Source organism: Fukomys damarensis, unplaced genomic scaffold (genome assembly GCF_012274545.1).
Source record: "Fukomys damarensis isolate Sample0158 unplaced genomic scaffold, DMR_v1.0_HiC HiC_scaffold_14, whole genome shotgun sequence".
In the NCBI taxonomy this organism is placed as follows: Eukaryota; Metazoa; Chordata; class Mammalia; order Rodentia; family Bathyergidae; genus Fukomys; species Fukomys damarensis.
This window is the reverse complement of record NW_022900926.1, coordinates 46,511,216-46,524,839: the sequence shown is the minus strand read 5'-3', so window position 1 is coordinate 46,524,839 and position 13,624 is coordinate 46,511,216. Positions and strand designations below refer to the sequence as shown.

General features: G+C 32.5%; 1 protein-coding gene across 3 annotated transcripts in view; it reads right to left on the bottom strand.

Annotated features, from left to right (window-relative positions):
* Nucleotides 1–13,624, bottom strand: part of Bckdhb (branched chain keto acid dehydrogenase E1 subunit beta) — a 176,802-nt gene that overhangs the window by 40,560 nt on the left and 122,618 nt on the right. For all 3 annotated transcript variants that reach the window (XM_019208480.1, XM_033763348.1, XM_019208481.1), the window contains one exon: nucleotides 7,637–7,723. In XM_019208480.1, coding sequence (XP_019064025.1) covers nucleotides 7,637–7,723 — 87 coding nt within the window. The remainder of the gene's footprint in view (nucleotides 1–7,636; nucleotides 7,724–13,624) is intronic.

The following is a 13,624-nucleotide window of genomic DNA, read 5'->3' as shown; positions in this document are numbered from 1 at the left end:
ATATATATATATATATATATATTTTTTTTTTTTGGGTATCAGGGATCTAACTTAGGACCTTGCGTTTGGGAGGCAGGCATGGTGTCACTGAGCTAAATTCCTGGCCCTTATAATTCATTTTTAAGAGACATCACATCAATGGGCAATAAATGATATTAGTATATCATTTTAATAAATAGAATTTTCTTCCATAATTGGTTAATCTACATTTTAATTTTTAATAAAAATCACCACCATCACTAATCTTTACCTTTGGCTTTACTGTTATATAATTTAGAATTTCTTAGAACACAAGCACTAGGATTACCATGATAAATGACTAGGGAGTAGTGTGCATAGCATAGATCCCCCGACAAAAGAAGGATTCCCCGTGCTACTCAGAGTGGCCTATAATTCAAAACTTTAAAATTATTATTTCTGAAATTTTCTATTTAATACTTCAGACCACAGTTAATTCTGGGTAACCTGAAACTGTAGAAAGAGAAAGCGTAAGTAAGAGGGAGCTACTGCCCTTTATTCCTCTCCACTCTTTAAGAGGTAAGTTTCTTGAAATAGCATCTATATTTATTACCTTAAATCTTTACTCACCACCCTAAATATAATCTGGCTCCCATTTTAGCCACTCCTATGCTTCCATGAAGGTCTCAATGTTTTTGAGTTGCTACATTCAAGGTATGGCCTGTAGGTGACAAACTCTGGAAGCATTTAATACTTCTGGCCATACACCCCATTGTTTTCCACATCTATCTTACTCTTTTCCTTCTCCTTAGCCACTCTAGCTAACCTTTTTTCATAGCTCTTGTTCCTCTTTGTCTTTTCAATGCTAGTATACCAGGTGGCACCTTTAGAAACTTTCTCAAGACCATCTCTTCCTATGAGATCATATTTGTACTCATGACCTCAGCTATCATCACCTGAAGGTGTTCAATCCTTAATCTCATATACCCTCATTGTTCCTGAGTCCCCAAAACACATTTCCATCCCTATTTCGTATTCTAAAAATCTATAGGATTCATCATCCAGAAAATATCGGGCTTAAATCTCTTTTCCAATGAGAGTGCCTATCTTAGTGAAACCACATGTCTGTTAAGAAGCTATATCCAAAAGACCATCACCCCTTATTCTCCTGTCTGCCCTCTGTCATACACCATGGCCAATGCCGTATATCCATCTGATCAGTCAACAAGCCACGCTTGCAGGTTCTCTCTTTTATTCTCTAAAACTCACCTTTCTCACCAGCCCTTCCCCTATGTTCTTGGTTTAGAAGACCTACAAGTCTCTTGTCTACTCAGTTTTTAAAAATGCATCCCCATTATTTCCTGTCTCACCACTTCCCAAATGTATGCTCAATACAATTGGTAAAGGTTTTTTTTTACTTGTAAATCTGTCTTTATTAATGTTCAGCTTAAAATCCTCTTTGCTTTAAGTAATAATACCTTTGACCATTATTTTTTGAGTTCCTACTATGGGCTATTTGTCAGGAACTCTGTAAGGTATATTTTAAATATATGGGAAAATTGGTATTTCCATTTATGTGAGCTGGCTTTACCCTGTCATATCTATGTCATTCACATGAACAAATTCCTTAATATTACATCTGAGATCTTTTAGGCTCTAATTCTTTTCTATTCGTCAATCCTTACTTATGCTTAGCCTTGCAAGTGACTTTGCACTGATACCAAATCACTTTGATCTCAATAACAGCAAACACTTTACAGGTCCTCTTACTCATATTGTTTATTTTACCTAGAATGCTCACCCACTTTCACTTCAAAGATCATATTAATTCAAGAGTTAAGCTTAGCTGCCACCGGTGGGTTAAGTGATCAAATATTTTGTAATCCTATATTCCATGAGTACTGCATTCTAGCATGCTCCATGCTATGACTATCCGTTTGTTATCTATTGTTACTACTAAATTGTAACTGTCTAAATAAGAACTTTATTTTTTAGATCAAATGTTCATATTAAGGCTGGGCTCAAACTCCTCAATAAAGAGAAATTATAAGAATGAATTCAAGAAATGGCCAGATAGCCAATGTGTCTATATCTTAGAGTCAACAGAAAAATGTAATAAATAATATTGGAAACACTGGTGTGGCTACATCAGGATCTTAAATGCTGAAGCAAAGATCTTATTGCTGAGGCAAAGATCTACTGGTTTTCAAGCAGAAGATGAACAAAATTAGTTTTCTGTTTGTTTGGTTTAAGAAAATAAGGAATATGTGATGAGAGGAAAGAGGTTGGGGAAAAAGATATGGAAAGACACAAGAAAAAGCTGCAGAGAAATAAATTTAAGATATCTGATTTCCACAAACAGACAACCATCCACGTGCTCATTTCTATCTACTCTTACTGTTTGTTTCAACATTTCCATATAAATGATTTTAAAATATAAATTTTTATCATCTCTAAAATAAGCAAGGAATCAAAATTTTGAGTGAAAAGCTGCACAGCAGGTCAAATTTGAAGGTCTGAAATATGAAATCCTTCACAGAAGCCATATAAATGTTTGAGACAGTCCAAGAAAGAAAGAAAAATAGGAGGAGCAGGCTAGTGGTGAAAAGTTGGTCACACACTAACACAAAGAAGCAGATGACCTGCAAGGAGACCAGGGCAGAGAAGAGAACCAAGAAAGTATACCACAGGTTTTTCCACAAATAGTACTGTAGCAGCTTCATCCACAATTCATCCCTAAAGAGACTTACACTTTGGTACCTCTCTGTGGCCACAGAAGTTGTTTATAGAATGCTAAGCAAACTTCAGGGCAAAACTGCATTTTAAAGAGGCCATGCTGTATTTGAACACTCTAACCTAAGCTGCTTTTTGGATGCTCTGAATCCATCTTCTAGCGCAGAAGTATACTTCTCCTGAATATTTTACTGGGGTTGTTGGTAAATGGTTTTCATCATGGGTGCATTTTTAAAATTGAGATTATAAAATTGCCGTGAAGCATTCATCAAATTACCACTCTTGACAGTTTTCTGATTTCTCTTAATAAATCAACTTGGTAATCATAGTTAAATGCTTTACAGAATGATAAAAATCAAGACAATTTAGGATGTTTTCTTTTTTCTTCAGATTGATGTACATAAACACAGAATTCATATATGCTAGTAATAAAGTTTGTAACAAGAAATCCTTCTAAATAAACCTTTCTAACATGAAACAATGAGAAAAGTAAAATTTTTTCACTGAAAATTATGAAACTTTCCTTGTACACGATGATTCATGTGGGCCCTATAAAAATCATTTTAAACTATCAGAACCTGATTACCTTAAAAATATATGTAGGAATGCATACTTTTCTGAGTTCTTATTCTCAGAAAAGAGACCGCACAGAGAGGATAAAACAATGTATGGAAACTTACCATCCTCTCCAATTGGACTCTTTATTGCAGACTTATTGCTTCCATGTGTTTAAGAAAAAAAACAAAACAAAACAAAACAAAAAAACTCAAACCTTTAAGCCAACCACAATTCCTAAAATCTTTGGCACTCTTATTAAGCATTAAATCCAGAAAAAAAAATAACACAATTATATCAGAAACCAGCTTATCATGTATCAGAAATTAACTCTAAAAGTTGATCTCTAAAATGATTAAAGAAATTGCGTTAAAGTTGCTAAAACACCATAAATTTTTTGGTCATAACATTTAAGTAGATAATACTTGTATTGAACACTGCATGCTAAAATATACAAATTAATATTAAAACTGATGAAGTTTTCTTTGTAAAAGAAAAGCTTTAAAAATCAATGATAATAAAAAAGGTGAAGAATACAAGCATACCATAAAATTCATTTACTTCATTTCTGGAACCAATGAAATTCATATACAATAAAAAGGTCAATGAATTACCTAAACTGCTGTCTCTGCATGTTTCTACAAACCAGCGTGCACATGCATGGCTTCAAGCAGCATTTGAAGTTTCAGTATGTGTCAAATGAAAGAAAAAAAGGAAAGTTTCCTTACCCCAAAGTGAGAACAGATGGGAATGTAAAATTAGATGGGAAGAGACAGTAAAGCTTTGGATGACCAACCAAGAAATGTTTCCCAGAGCAGGGCAAATACAACAGACCTCAGCTTGTTCTGCTCCCCAGTTAACTTCCAAATTAAACCCAAGAAACGCAAAGCAGTTCTTAAATGTACTGGCTTAAAAAATTTTTGTTACCATTTATATAAACATTATATAATATACGTATACATAATATATGTCTGACAGTCTTTTTTTCTTTTTTTTCCTTTTTTGTACCAGGGATTGAACTGGGGACCTTGCTTTTGTGAGGCAGGCTGGTTGCTACTGAGTTAAATCCCCGGCCCCTAGCAATGTATTTTTTAAATAATGGGTGTATGAAGAAGCAATAGGCCTGATGAAACTTAAGATTTAGATACTGAACTCTTTGTCTGATAGAAGAGCCATCTGTTGTACATTAAAGAGTTATATACAGAGACTATATTTTATTTCTTTTCCTATTTTATCTCTATGATTAAAAGGAATCTTTTGATATTAATACCAATAACACTATCACAAAGTAAAAATGTTCATTAATTTGATATTTAATTTTAGGTAGTACATTATAATTTTTCTCTCTAAAAATAGCAAATATAAAGTAAAAAAGATGTCCTCTATAGTGCTCCTCACCATTTTACTTTTAACATGGGTAATAATTTTAAATTTAAATAAAACAGTATTTCAGGTTTTTAGTGTCCTTAGATTTGAAGTTCATATAAAATTACTAACCATTTCCTTACAATATTATTTCAAAAACAATTTCACAGAATTTAAATAGGAGCTTTAAAAAACACCTCCCAGATATCTTTTACAAAATAATGCCTGAAGTAGTGGATTTTATTTACATTTACGTGAAATCTACAGTCATTGATTTACAATGAGAATAACTCAATATTTTAATCAACAGTACCCAGATTTACAGATCATTCTCACCCATAATTTCAAGCTTCTTTTCCAACATGACAACAAAATTTCTTTGCGTACACTTTCCCTGTTCTCCCAGAAAGTTGGTTTTTATTATGTTAACTCTATTTTATCTTTTTTTTAACATTACAAGGTATATGCAAGCAAAAAAAAAAAAAAATACATATGGGAAGACGAGTCATTCCAAGTAGTCAAAGCAACTGCACCTCACACACTTCAGTTTATACAGCCTAAGGCATGGGTGATTTGATAGAGGTTTTATTTATATTATGGGATGATGCCGTGCAGACAATGCTGCATACAGTATACTGCATTTAGTGACTATGTGCACAAAACAGTCACGGAAAAGTAGATCTTATTCAGATTCCTTACTGTTATATATAAACATTACTATGAAAAAGACTTTTAAAATATCCCTTATCAGTACATAAAAGGCACAAAAGGCAAATATTTGGGAATATAAAGTTCATTAAATATCATTTTCTGCACCCGGTATTTGTGCAAATAAAATTTGAGTTAAGCAAAAACAACTGTGTACATTTTCAAATTCACTTTCATATTAATAAATCAAAATTCTAATTACCCAAAATGTTAAAAGCAAGACCCCTTAAAAATGTTGCGGTATTGCTAAATCATTTTAAGTTTTGCTGGTTCAGTGATTTTATCACAGAAAATAGAACTTTATAAAAGAATACAAAATTTCTGTCTTCCTCTTAGGGGACAATGGATTTTGAATAAGGAATGCAGGTGTACACACTTAACATTTATGCAGACACTTGTACAAGTTCCAGATCAGCCTGTCTTTATAAAGTGGGTAACAGGCATTTTCAATGACAAACACACATAGAAAGTAGAATACCATTTGTAAAGATCAATATTTCTCAAATTACAGACTGGGGACATTTGAGGATCTATGGACATGTTCTTGGGAGTCTGAGAGTATAAAAAATGCCTTGTTTTGGTGTCTTTATATTGTAATTTAAATATGATTATACTCTGGATAATCCCACTGACAACTTTTACCACCAGTTATCATCACCTATATTTAGAATCTGACTCTGATATTATATTTATGATTTTTGGTATCAGCTATTTTTAGTGTCTGCTAATAATTTTTCAAACAAAGATTCACTAATGTATTCATGAGGCCTCAGAGACATTTTTCTATAAATCTGAGTCTATGCAGTATGATTCAAAACCAAGAGACACTACCATACATTAGATCATCTTTCTGTATTGTTTTCAGTCGAAAAACCATGTTATATTCAATTGCAGCTTACCAATAATTTATGGAGATCACATTATAAAAGCAAACTTCACAAAAGGAGTTATAACTACATTCTATTGTTTTCCCTCTTATAATTACATGCAAATGAACTTTTGATATGACAATAAGCAGTCAGTGGCTAAAATGAAGCAAGGTTGCCAGAGTTTCTATTAGCAACAGTCATTATAATTTTAAATGGTTCAGTGCACCACATTAACTAGGCATCAGAAAATCTAGTTTCTTTTTCCAGTTTTGCCTCTGGCTTGAAATTAACATGTTGGTATTATAATGATTCATTCTTGTAATTCTCATTTTAAAAATAATTTAGTATGTTATGTGACTCAATAAAATATACAATAAATACCTCATACTCATGGTATTTAAATGATCTTAAATAGGAAAAATGGCATATTACAAAACATGCTTATTTTTCTTAATTTCATCAATGAATATTATATATAACATAAAAGTACTATTATTTTGATCTAGTTTTGGCATATTTATGTTTAAATGTACCTCATCTAATTTAAAATATATTTAATTTTCTTAAAAATTAAAATATTTTATTAGTAAAAGTCATTTTTACTGGTTAAATGTATAAAAATAATTTATCACTACTCATCAATTATAATTTTATGTCAAATTAACAAGCCACTAATTCTTAAAGGAATTCTCTACTCCTATGTCTTAATAAGTAAAGCACGTTAACACCAGTGAAGAGAGATAAAATGTAAACTGCAAAAATATTCTGGATGTAAAATGCTTGTACTATCTATATATTTAAAACATTTCATGTTCAATTTTAAAAATGAGGAAAACAGAACTGCTTTAAATTATGCATAACTATGATACAAATGTGAAAAGGGTTTTAAGTAAAAATCCTTTCAAAAGAGGTGTATAGCATTTCTCCTGATATGCAGCATCTGAGGGGAACAATTTTAAAAAGAATTAAATTTTTAAGCCATTTTTAAAGTATTGCCAATAACTTGACTTGATTATTGATTGCACTAATAAATCACTTTCAAAAATAATTATTGAATTTAACTATTGACTTTGCTAGATTCAGATATGGAAGGTGGAAGCTATGAAAATCTAGGATTAATGTTATAACTAAATCATTTCAACTTTAAATTTTGTGAAGAAGACCATTAGATTAAACTTTAAAAGAGTATTCTTGTTCATTTAACAAATACAAGCATGGCTGATTAGTCATTTCACTTTGACCTCTCACAAAGGTTTTTTCACTTTTATTAATTTAAATTTCTTTTCTAAATTTCATCATACTATTAGCTAAAAGACAACACAGAATAGAAAAGGTGTGCTCCAAAAAAGTGCATACTTGTAGATGCTGTGATCACTAACTTGTTTTCTTTCCGGAATACACACATACAACTGCACGAATGTTAAGCCTATGCCAACAACTCATTTTACCTGAACTGTGGAGCTGATCTCTGATGCAAAGCCACCTGTCAAGGGAGCCTCGTGACTGATTAAGAGTCGTCCTGTTTTGATCACAGACTGAAAGAGAAAAAGGAAACCTGTTGTTGAAAACAATACAGATTTCAAGTATATGCTGACAGGTTTAATTCACTAACAAAACTGCTTAAATTTAACCAATAAAGCAAAATCAGCAAATCAGTTTTACACCTCACAAGTTTCAATTCCCTCTCAACTGGACAATCTTCTGATTTGTGTCCTGTTTAGATATTTTTGTGTCATAAAATTATTTCCTGTTAATATTTCAGCATCAAACTTTTCTTCATATTGAAGAGTAAAAGTGCTTTTGCATTTTTATTTTCATATAAATAACAGTAGTCTTAGGAAACTCAAGTTTTGTGGAAAAGGAAAACAAAAATACCACTAAAAGCTTGTATCAAAGGAAAATGTCAAGATATTATATATTTGAGGAAACCTTGAAATAAACTATTATGAAAATAAAAGGATTATGACCATCTTAGTAAATGTGCACTAAAATCTGTATAATGAACATAGGTCCATTTTAACATGGAATATGTCACAAAAACAAAGTCTACTCAGTCTTTTTGAAAGTGGTTATGCACATCGTGCATAGCACACTCGGCATAATAATAAATCAAAAAGTATAGCTATGATATCATAGCAGGATACCACCTGTGTTGAGAGGAAAACTATTAAAATCAACAGCAAGTTACTGTTTAAAATACACTGAAAAGTTATCATATTACCACAGAAAGGTGGTAATTTCTTCTCCAGTTTTCTAACAATTTGTTACCACCTTTCTTAAAGTGTTACTATTTTATGAAAATAAGATGAAATCTTCCACGTAAAAATATGTGTCTAAAACAAAATATTTTATTCATTCCATGCAATTATTCATTCTACTCAATTAAAGAGCATTCCACACTTCTGGCCAGTAGATATTCAACCCAGGATATGGCTAGTAGCCATGACACAAATAAATTACTGCATCTACTACAGGAATAGCACTGAAGAATGTAAAATTTTTATTAACACCTTAATGAACACCACCCACTTCCAATGAAATGTTAACTTTGGAATATTGGTATTTAGCTTTTTGTGTTAGGATGAATTAAGGCACTTGTAAAAGCCACAAATGAAATTTCAATGTACCTAGATAAAAAATATTGAAAGATTAATAAATGCCCCAAAATAAAAATAAAATGTTTTCAAAATATTCTCTAAAAGATGTTTTCTTTTAATCTATTAAAGAAAAGATCTGACAATCGGGACTTTTATAAAGCTCTGAAACTCAGAATGCTGCCAATATTAAAAGATGAAATAGCCAATACCCATCCAAGCTGTATGGTACATCTTAAATTTCTACCAGGCAGAAAGAAGAAACTTCTGTAAAAATGCTGCTTTTACCCTAAAACCCCACACAAGTAATTGGTCCGTTATTATCTGAGCTCAAGCCTATCCAAGACCAAATGACAACTTTTTAGAATGATCCCTGAAAGCCAACAAGTAATCAGGCATATAGGCTGATGCTTATTGCAGTCTGTAGAGACGTAGGGAAACTTAGCAGAGAACCAGGAAAAAAGCTTCTAATTTTGGGTTTTTGTGCAACATGATATATCAGTGGCTTAAGTGTGGACACTTTCTAAGTGTCCTTCAGTGAGGAAATGGCTAAATATACCAAAGTACATTTATCCAGTAGAGCATTATGCAGCCATGAAAAAGAGTGTGGACATGGAAAGATGTCTTTTTTAAGTCAAGTGGTAAAATAATCAAGTTGCTAGACAGTATAATCTCATTTTTGTGAAAAATAACCACCATGAAAGTGGGAACACTAATAAACATATTTTTTCAACACGTACATAATATTGAGCCAATGTATAAATATCTACACAGATTCATTCTAATACCAAAAATCTTTTCTCACATGAAATGATACTAACGGTAGTATACAGAAGGCACTTTTACTTTATGTACTTTTAGATTATTTAAAGTATTCTCATTAAGTGTAAAACAAATAAAGATAAAAACAAAGCCCCTAAATTAATACAGAAAATTGTGCTATAATTATAATCTCAAGAATCAGAACAACTTCTTTTTCTTTTGGTACTGGCAGTCGAACTCAGGACTTTGCGCTTGTGAGGTAGGCAGTGGAACCACTGAGCTAAATCCCCGGCCCCACAACAACTTTTTAAAAATGATACCATAGAACTAGCTCTAGAAACTACAGGATGGGAAAATCCCAGACCTCAGTAACAAAATAGGTGCACTGAAAGCCTAACGCGTCAGTCTTCCGCTTCTACTCTTTATAAGACCTACAGCAGGTTAGTTAGGGTCACATCCAACTCCTCACTTAAACCTCAAGCAAATGGATACTAAGTAAAATAAAAACAAAATTTTGGTAGGAGAGATAGTGCAGTTCTTTAATATCTTTAAATATGTATATTAGTTTTTTTTTAAAAGTATGGGCAACTTGGTAAGCCTCCGTCTCAAAATATGAAATACAAAATACAAAAGGCTGAGGATGTAGATCAGAAGTCCTGGGTTCCATCCCTAGTATTGCAAACAAACAAACAAGCAAACAGTTTGTTCTTTCTGTTGAGGGGAGTAATTCTAAAAATTCTAAAACAACAAGAACTAGAGGGCAGACAAAACAGAAAGTGATCACAGTTTCAACTTCATGCCACTCTGCACAAATAAGTAAATGAGAGGGTGTGCTGTGCAAAGTTAGAAGTAATGATCCCAGTTATAAATGACTACCTCAGAGAGCGCTATGCAGCTTGCTCTGCACTGTGAATTTTATGTTCAAGGCTTCATTTAATATGGAAGGACCTTAAATTTCATTTTTCTTCTTAAAGATGATCTCTGTTATATAAAAAGCTTTTAAATGTATAAAATAAAGTTAGGTCAAAATTCTGCAAAGCCGAAATACAGAAATAGTATTGAGGTCGTTCAGCCATAATCTCAGAGAAGTAGCATAAACTGTAGTCTCAGTACAGCTCAAACTTTTTTTTTTTTTTTCTGGTAGTGGGGATTGAACTTCAGCCCTTGCACTTTCCAGGCAGGTGGCAGAACCACTGAGCCAAATCCCCGGCTCCAGCTCAATCATTTTTTGGGGAATAGCAGGATATATGATTTTGTCATTTATAATTTTAACTTACTAAAATTCCTAAGGATTCCTTTTTTTATAAAATTTGGCAATTAATACTTTATTAACATTGTTATAATGAAATCATTATATATTTACAAGACTAAAGAGAATGTTATTCTTTCAATTCAGTGTAACTGAATTAGGTATCCTGATATTTTGATCAAATGAGATTTTGTCAACTACCACAGGCTTTAAACATTTGCACATCTAGGCAAAATAATATACAAATGGAACGACATTTGTCTATCCAAATTTAGAATTTTGATATATTTAGATAGTAAAAATATGGTATTTTTCAATGTGAATTACCATTAATTTTTTTAAAAATAAACAATAATAGATGTAAAAACTAATAGCACTTGAAAGTTCCTTTTTTGGAAGAAAATAATTTTTAAAATTTTCAAGTTTTATTCTGAAATTAATTTCTCTCCCTGAAAAGAAAATTTTGAGTGTTTAAACAACTCGTCAATATGAAAGTTGAACCAATCAAAGCCAGCAAAGATCACATAAGACTGGATTTTCCATATCAGCTTCTCCTACTTTTCACCAGTGAGAACTGCTCCTGGACCCTGGCCTATGGTACACGGAGAACCAATGAGTTGGAGGAGTCAAATGGCAGCAGGAAAGCTAAGCCAATTAAAGATTTGGTCTATGAATAACTGCTCTCTGTCTCACACTTCAAAACAATCACTTTATTCTTTCAAGGACTTTTGAAAATCTTTCAAGAAAATTTTATAAACTATCCTGAAAGTCTAGTTTTCTCACCATATCAAAAGTCACTTTTTTGACCCAAGCAGCAACAGCATTCCATTGTAAGAGAAGCAAACAAAATTCCAATCTTGAACATAGGACACTGCCAACAATACGTATCACAACACCCCTTCTGGGTGGAACGTTGAAGATCATTTATTTCTGGTTGGTCGCTTGGTGATGTTTCCCCATTGTCCACTCTCTATACATGACTTCATTAGTGGTGACAAATTAAAACTGTCTATGCAGGACATCTAGCACAATGCTCTGAACATGGCAAATACAACAAAATGGCTAAATGGACAAAAAATAGATTACAACAAATTGTTGATATAGGCTATGTTTTTAAATTTATGCTATTGCTTTCTTGGCAATATGCATTTTCAAACTAGTGTAACAGTATACTCTACATATCCAAAAATGTCTTTAACTATGAAATAAGATTCTAATTTAATGATACTTTAATGTAGCTTTTAAAAAATTTAACTCAAGGGCCAGGGATTTAGCTCAGCAGTTCAGTGGCCTGCCTCGCAAGTGCAAGGACACGAGTTCGATCACCAGTACCAAAATCAATCAATAAATAAAAATTTAACTCAATTTTAACTGAAGCATGTAAGTTATGTACATCTCTAAGAATCATGTGACATAGTTCAGAATAGTTCAAAATACATATACTAATGTAGCTTTAACAATAATGTATCTGTGGTAATACAGAGGGGATAAGTTATACTGTTAAAATGATTATTACAGACATTGGCTGCCCAAATGTTAGACATATGTTTTAGTGAATGCAGCCTTTAAAGATTTTAACACAGTCCAACCAGGAAAACTATTAAAGTGTCATTCCAGGAGAAAATGATACAGACAGGCAGACCGTTAAAGCTTGCATTTGCATAAAAGTACAAATCTGACATTTAAAAAGCAATATACGTATTAATTCTTACTCAAATTCACTAGCAAGTTTTTCTGTCTTACTAACACCAAGTTCAGCAGCCTATTCTGACAGGAGATAAGATAAAGAAAGAAAGTAACACTTCTGGTAGGCAGTCCATAGCCCATTTAACATTTTCTATCTGAATGTGAAGCTTATGAAAAATGAAAGATCAAAGCTGGCCTTTTAACAGTTTCTTATATTTGTAAAACACATATTTAAGCAAAACCATAATAACAGATATTTAAGCACACAGATTTCACTAATCAAGAGCATATTAATAACTATACAAAGTAGAATCATTAAGGACAGTAGTAAATGAACTTAAAATATCAATGCAAATGAATTAGATTAATCTTTAAAAATGTTTTAAAGTTTAGTAGCCAAATTCACCTGAAAAGATAGCTAGAAGACTCTCACAATTAATCATAGGCAACAGATGTAATAATACATGGTTAGTAACCACTGTTAATCAACAGTCCTCCACCATGACTGGACCACTGGCTGATATTCCACTGGAGAAATACCAAGGCTAGAAAAGAAAGAACAGTCATGAGCTCCAGAGAAAGGAAAGTTCGGCAAAGTCTCTTCTGGCAAGGGTGTTAGTGATGGGGTTACAAATATTTCAATATTGTAGTAAAGTGGTATGAATTTAGAAAAACTAAATCCTCAGGGCTTTATCACCTATGTGGAAAGAGCAGGTAAAGGAGCAGCAGAGCACAATGGGAACTGTGCAAAGTCGACAGGAGAATGAGAAAATAATACTAAGGCCCTCCCGATAAATGTTTGGGAGTTTTGCCAATATTCTCACAGGTTCATTTGTTTCTTCATAAAATCATAGCTGAAATAATGAAGAATCTAAGACATCCGTTTTTACAGAATAAAAGGTGGACATTCCTTCTGAAAGCTACTTCTAAATATTTCATATATGTACACTACTGCCAATAAATTTTACCTTTACAGCTTGTTCTTAATTGTCCCTCTACACTCCATATATGTTAGACCATGGGCTCTTCTGTAAATAATATCTGTATTTTCCCACCTCCAACTTTTCCCCCTAAGCTGAAAGATACTCTACGCCTTCGTGAAACCCATCTCATACAACCCCTTCCTGTTTGGTCCCCACAATAAG